The sequence below is a fragment of the Phacochoerus africanus genome, chromosome 1 (genome assembly GCF_016906955.1).
Source record: "Phacochoerus africanus isolate WHEZ1 chromosome 1, ROS_Pafr_v1, whole genome shotgun sequence".
Classification (NCBI taxonomy): domain Eukaryota; kingdom Metazoa; phylum Chordata; class Mammalia; order Artiodactyla; family Suidae; genus Phacochoerus; species Phacochoerus africanus.
The window spans coordinates 57,638,275-57,645,508 of NC_062544.1; the positions used below are offsets into that span (position 1 = coordinate 57,638,275).

General features: G+C 46.7%; 1 protein-coding gene across 5 annotated transcripts in view; it reads left to right on the forward strand.

Moving 5' to 3' along the window:
* Window positions 1-6,723, forward strand: part of CPLANE1 (ciliogenesis and planar polarity effector complex subunit 1) — a 131,043-nt gene extending 124,320 nt beyond the window's left edge. For all 5 annotated transcript variants that reach the window (XM_047766899.1, XM_047766864.1, XM_047766881.1 and 2 more), the window contains 2 exons: window positions 5,346-5,524; window positions 6,260-6,723. In XM_047766899.1, the coding sequence (XP_047622855.1) occupies window positions 5,346-5,524; window positions 6,260-6,394 (314 nt within the window). In that variant the 3' untranslated portion in view covers window positions 6,395-6,723. The remainder of the gene's footprint in view (window positions 1-5,345; window positions 5,525-6,259) is intronic.
* The last annotated feature ends 511 nt before the right edge of the window (window positions 6,724-7,234 follow it).

A 7,234-nucleotide genomic window follows, 5' to 3' on the forward strand; every position in this document is an offset into this window, starting at 1 on the left:
AGGTGCCCAGTCCTGGAATTCTCAGTGGTGGTAGTGGTTCACGTGTACTCAGAGTGTGATGGGAGCAGCAGTATCACACTACCTCACCTGGAGCTGGGTGGCTGCTAAGGATGGGGGTCTGTGAGGAAGGTGTCAGTGATTCACAGTTCACAGGATTGCTTTTGTAGCACGTGGGACAGCAGTGGTTCCTGCGACTCCTCCACATAGCTTTCAGGACTATTTCCTGTAACTGGCAGTGTCAGCAGCTGCTCCTGCAGTCCCTCCCTTTGCTGGGAAGGCTCTAGGGACTGCTCTCTCTGTAGTGTAGGGGAAGGTGCTGTTCTGCAGTCACTCGCCTTTTTTGGCCACACTAGGGATCTCTGTCTCTAGCCCCAGGGGCAAGAACTGCTCCCTAACTCTTGCTAAAAGGCTTTTTCTGTAGCTGCAGGACAAGCACTTCTGGTGGTCCGTCTCCCTGCTTAGCTGATGGCAGCAGTACTGTCTGTAGCTGCTGAGGATTGGAATGTGAACTGGTAGGCCTCCCATAGCTCCCTTGGTGTGGAACAAGTGCCACTGTCCTGGGCCCTCATAGGGCCTCTGGAAGGAGCCCTGTAACTTGTGCTTTTCTCCAGCTGGGCAGCCCACAGCTCTGGCAGGGAGCATGCATCTGCAGCCCTCTCTTGGCTCTTTCAGCACACATCTGGTGCTGCTAGCCCGAGCCCCTACAGGGCCACTAGGCAGAGCTGTGGAGCTTGTGCCTTGGTGGCCCTGTCTCGGCTCTTATGGTGTGAAACTGGCACCACTAGCACGAGCCCCTGCAGAGTCACTGGGCAGGGCCGCAGAGCTTGTGCTTTTCCCAGTTGGGCAGTTTGTGGCTCCCACAGGGAATGGGTGCCAGTGGCTCTTTTAGCACAGGATGGGCAGGCACTGGTAGCACAGGGACCACTGGCAGGAGCCAGGAGCTTGTGTTATTCCCCAGGTGGTTACTTGTCCTGCTCCAGTTCTCTGTAGCCCTGAGGGCAGGGCTCCTTCTCAGCTGTTGCTAGGTAACAGTGGTCCCCCCTCCCCTCCAGCTGGAGCAGATCCTGTCCTGCAGCCTGAGAGCGCACAGGAAACAAAGCTGAAGTGGTGGGTTGCGCCCCTTCCCTCCAGCAGTCCCCAACAATGGCGCCTAGCCTCCAGGCCCAACTGAGTTGCCTCCACCTACGCCCTCACATGCCATCACCCTGTACGCTAGTCCCTCCAGATTATTTCCATGATGCCAACCCTGTTTTCTTCCCGCATAGCCAGCCTCAGCTCTCTCTGTGAGTCTGATCTCTAAGGCCACAGTTTTCTAGTTCCCAACACCTGCCAGCACTGACCCTTTGTGGAGGATTGTTTCCATTTTAACTGCTTCACACCAACTGTCTAGAGTTCCTCCTCTGTCCTGGCCGATCTCGCTGGTGGGCGACGCCCCAGGGTGCAGGAGCTTTTCCTCTTCCAAGCTCTCTTCTCAGGGGGCCGGTCCCGTCTCACTTCTTTCCACTTCTCTCTTCTTCTTCTTCTTTCTTTTGTTCTGTCTGGTTTCATGAAGTTTTTCTTGCTCTGTCTTAATCCTGAGGTCTTTCGTCATCTTTAGCAAATTTTCTTTGGGAATAGTTCCTCATGTAGATGCTTTCTCAGTGTATCTGTGGGAGTAGCTGAGGCTCACATCCTACTTCTCTGCTGTCTTCCTGAGAGCCCTCGACAAAATTGTAGCCAACCGAATCCCACAACACACAAAAAAGATCATACCCCATGCTCAAGTGGGAGTCATACCCAGTTCACAAGGATCCACAAAAAAATAGTTCAACATAAGCAAATCAATCAACATCATACACCACATTAATAAAAGATACATCAAAAACCACATGGTCATCCCAATAGATGCATAAAAAGCATTTGACAAAATCCAGCATCCATTCACAATAAAAATTTACCAAAGTGGGTATAGAGGGAACATCTCTTAACATTGTAAAAGCCATTATGACACACTTACAGCCAATATAATACTCAATAGAGAAAAGCTAACATCCTTCTCGCTAAAATCTGGAGCAAGACAAGAATGTCCACTCTGACTGCTTTTATTCAACATAGTATTGGAAGTCCTAGCTACAGCAATCATACAAACAAAAGAAATAAAAGGTATCAAAATTGGAAGAAAAGAGGTAAAACTGTCACCCTATGTGGATGACATGATACTATACATAGAAAACCCTAAGGACTCCATACAAAAACTACTCGAACTGATCAATGAATTCAGCAAAGTAGCAGGATATAAGATTAACATCCAGAAATTGGTTGCATTTCTAAATACTAACAATGAAATATTAGAAAAAGAATATAAAAAATACCTTTTAAAATCACACCCAAAAAAATAAATACCTAGGAATAAACGTGACCAAGGAGATGAAATACATATGCTGCAAACTCTAAAACATTAATTGAGGAAGTTAAAGAGGACTCAAAGAAATGAAAAGATATCCCATGCTCTTGAATAGGAAGAATTAGTATCATTAAAATGGCCATACTGCCCAAAGCAGTCTACATATTTAGTGCAATCCCTATCAAATTACCCATGACATTTTTTACAGAACTAGAATGAACAATCCAAAAATTTATATGGAACCATAAAACGCCCAGAATTGCCAAACCAATCTTGAGAAAAAAAAAAAAAAAAACAATAATGCAGGAGGCATAACTCTCCCAGACTTCAAACAATATTACAAAGCTACAGTAATCAAAACAGTGTTGGTACTGGTATAAAAACAGACATACAGATCAATAGAAAATAGAAAGCCCAAAAATAAACCCAGACATCCACAGTCAGTTATTCTTTGATAAAGGAGGCATGAATATAAAATGGGAAAAAGACAGTCTTCTCAGCAATTGGTGCTGGCAGAACTGGACAGCTGCATGTAAATCAGTGAAACTAGAACACACCTTCACAAAATGGCTTAAAAATGTTAACATAAAATACCCTAAAACTCCTTGAAGAGAGCATAGGCAAAACATTCTCTGACATCAACTGTACAAATTTTTCTTAGGTCGGTCTCCCAAGGCAATAGAAATAAAAATAAACCAACGGTACCTAATCAAACTTACAAGCTTTTGCACAGCAGAGGAAACCATTAAAAAAATGAAAAGATAACTTAGGGGATGGGAGAAAACAGTTGCGAATGATACAAACAACAAGGGCTTAATCTGCAAAATACACAAACAACTCATGCAACTCAACAGTAAACAACCCAATCGAAAAATACAAGACCTAAATAGACATTTCTCTAAAGAAGACACACAGATGGCCAGGAAGTGCATGAAAAAATGCTCAGCATCACTAATGATTAGAGAAATGCAAATCAAAACTATAATGAGGTTCTAGCTCAGAGTCCCCGTTGTGGCTCAGAGGGTTATTAACCCGACTAGTATTTGTGAGCATGTGGGTTAAGGATCCAGTGCTGCCGTGAGCTGTGGTGTAGGTTGCAGATGTGGTTCATATCTGCTGTGGCTGTGGCTGTGGTGTAGGCCACCAGCTGTAGCTCCGACTGGACCCCTAGCCTGGGAGCCTCTACATGCCACAGATGTGGCTCTAAAAAACAGATCTAGTAAAAAATAGAAAACAACTTGTTGTTGGATAGGTTATAGGATGTGTAAGAAAGGAAGGTATAAAGGATAATTGCATTTTAACCTGAGCATTTCCTGGTATGAGGAAGACTATTGGAGAAATGGGTTTAGGGGTAGAGATTAACAATTTGGTTTGGGGCATGTTAAAACTGAAGTGTTGATGGAGTTCCCAGTGGCACAGTGGGTTAAGGACTCAACATGTTCACTGCTATGGTGCATGCTCTGGGCGCAAAAAAAAAAAAAAAAAGTGTTTATTGCACATACAAGTCAAGAAGGCAGTTTGCGTTGTTGACACCAGAGGTACAGGTTTGAGAGTTGTCAGCATGTAGGTGTTTCCAGCCATGAAACTAGAGGAGGTCAGCGAGGGAGGGTGTGGGTGTGAGAGGACCAAGGCCCAGGCCCTGGGGCACTCTGGTAATTCAGGGGCCTGAGTGGACATACGGTGCATAGCCCACAGGAAATGCCAAAAGGCGAACCGCTGTTACTGGGGTTTTTTTTGGCCGGGGGAGGGGGGCTTATTTCTTGTAGGCATCCTTAGCTTTAAGCACACAAAGTTACTAGAGCCCTAAAAGGGCAGGCGTCCCAAACTACCACTCTGCTTCCACTTACTTCTTCCCCCTTTCAGGGAGCACAGGGCTTCGTGTCAGGACTGGGTTTACTTACCATCCTACCCCTACACCCCTCTTGAGTGCTTCTTCAGATCTCCTGGTGGGGAGAAAGCTGTAATCCTGGCTTTGGAACTTGAACTGTGTTCAGAGGGTCCAGCTCCTCCAGGGCCTTCTGCAGAGAAGCACTGCTGGCTGACGGATCTGCCCAGCTGCCTCTGGGCATGAGCTGGGAGGAATGCTTCTTTTCAGCAAAGACTGATACTCAGAGGGAAGGAACTGCTTACTGCACTCCCCCTGGAGCCTGTGCCCAAAGGCACATTGCAGGCTTGAAGCCCAGTGTGATGCAGAGAATATTGCTTGTAGGAAGCTTCCACCAGACTTTCCATAAGAAGCAAGGAAGGCCCAGCTCCGAGTTGCCCCTGCTTTGCAATTGGAGCGTCTCCATAGTTGCATTTTTTTTCCTGTGGCTTTTCATCCTTGGATTCTCTTGTCCTAGAGATTACCATTACTTTGAAAATCAAAAGAGGCAGCCAGAGTTTAATTTCCTTCTCTCACACCAACAGAATAGGAATTGCTGAAGCCCTAAAACCAATCATATCCAGACCTCATGATCCAGGTATTGGGTAAGATGTGACTGCCTTGGATTTGATGATAAAAGTCAGTAAAAACAAACTTACGGAGTTCCCTGGCACCCTGTTGGTTGAGGACTCAGCATTGTGGCTTGGGTCACTGCTTTGGTGAGGGTTCAGTCCTTGGCCCAGGAACTTGCATATGCCATGGGTGTGGCCAAAAAAAAAAAAAAAGAGCAAAGTTGGAGTTCCCATTGTTGCTCACTGCTAACAAATTTGACTAGTATCCATGAGGATGCGGGTCTGATCCGTAGCCTTGCTCAGTGGGTGAAGGATCCAGCATTGCTGTGAGCTGTGGTGTAGATCGCAGACGTGGCTTGGATCTGGCATTGCTGTGGCTGTGGTGTAGGCCAGCAGTTGTAGCTCTAATTCCACCCCTAGCCTGGGAACCTACCTGTGCCACAGGTGTGGCCCTAAAAAGCAAAAAAAAGAGCAGAGTTATAAGTGAATCATTCCCAGTGTATGCTTTGTTCTTTTCCCTTAAAAGGCCCTCATGCTCCATGGCATGGTCTGCAGTGCACAAAGAATCACAGAGGTGCTGGGCTGGCACCGCACACCAAGCAGGTGTGTCTGGAGCCTGAGAGGGAGGAGATGGTGGTGAGCCCCTGGCTGGTGCCTCCAGACGTCCGTGCGTTGCTCCGTGGGAGCCAGAGTTCCCTTCTGCAGGTGAGTGTTGTTCCAGATTGCACTTTGCTAGTGATGCCTTGTGCTCTTCAAGTTGGTTGGTTGGTTGGTTTGTGGGATGTAGTCACCCTGAAAGATTGTTAGGGCAGGTTGAAGTAATGATTCAAAACATCTTGCAATTTTGGCTTGGTTCTCTTTAAAAAACAAAAACAAAAACAAAAAAAAACAGGAGTTCCCGTCGTGGCGCAGTGGTTAACGAATCTGACTAGGAACCATGAGATTTCGGGTTTTGTCCCTGGCCTTGCTTAGTGGGTTAAGGATCTGACGTTGCCGTGAGCTGTGGTGTAGGTTGCAGACGCAGCTCGGATCCCGCGTTGCTGTGGCTCTGGCGTAGGCTACAGCTCCGATTCAACCCCTAGCCTGGGAACCTCCATATGCCGCGGGAGCAGCCCAAGAAATAGCAAAAAGACAAAAAAAAAAAAACACAACAACCACCAAAAACAGCAGAAATGTTAGAGCCAGCGATTGTATTTGAGGTATACACATCTGTTCTGAACACTCTTCAGACCTGGCGCCAGCCGCCGCTTGTGTCAGGTCATGTGCATTCAGCCCACTGCCCATCCAGAGGTGCTGGGCGGCCACAGCCCTGCTTCCTTCACATCCCCTGCTCCATTTGGCGGAGGAGCAGCTCTAGAATCTTTGGACTACGTGGGTCATGTTCCATTTATTTTTCTCAGGCTAAGACCAGGATTTGCTGTCTTTCTCACTTTGATGCAGGACTCTGTGGGCGGCCCAGACAGCCTGTCTGCCAGCACCGGCAGCATCCTCAGCAAGCTTGACTGGGACGCCATTGAGGACATGGTGGCCGACGTGGAGGATAAGAGCCATCTGTCCACCGGCCCTGGACCGTGAGACCCGAGTGTCACTCTGCTTCCACACAAAGGCCAGCAGCTCCGTGATGTAGCTGAGAGAGTTTGAGTTTCAGGGAGAGAAGCAATGAAGTGAGGTGAAACTTACCATCAGCAGGCCTATCACCTGCATTAGACATTTCAAGAGGGAGAATAAACATTTCTCAGTAACTTTGCCTTCAGGGGGAAAGGGTTAACTGTAGATGTATTTTATGTTTTTGCATTTGACTTATCTTTAGGTATAATTTTTAAATAATGAAATAAATGGTACCTTTCAAGCCAAGTTTGTATAATATTTAAACTACTTTCAAATAAAGAAAAAAAACCCTTCTATTTTGCCTCCTTTATCCACTGAGTTTTGAGAAACAACCTTATATGAGTAAATCTGGAAAAAAAAATTCTTGGAGTTCCCATCGTGGCACAGCAGAAATGAATCCGACTAGTATCCATGAGGATGGAGGTTTGATCCCTGGCCTCGCTCTGTGGGTTAAGGATCTGGCATTGCTGGAGCTGTGGTGTAGGTCACAGATGCAGCTCGGATCTGGCATTGCTGTGGTGTGGGCCAGCTGCTACAGCTCTGATTCTACCCCTAGCCTGGAAACTTCCATATGCTGCAGGTAGGGCCCTAAAAAACGAAAAACAAAACAAATCCTCCTTTCATTGAGGTAGAAAAATTGCACTCTTATCTGAGCTGCTCGATAATGAAATCCCTTTAAAATCATATCCTAAAGAGTTCCCATTGTGGCTCAGTGGTAACAAACCTGACCAGTATCAGTGAGGATGCCGGTTTGATCCCTGGCCTCCATTAGTGGGTGAAGGATCTGGGGTTGCGGTGAGCTGTGGT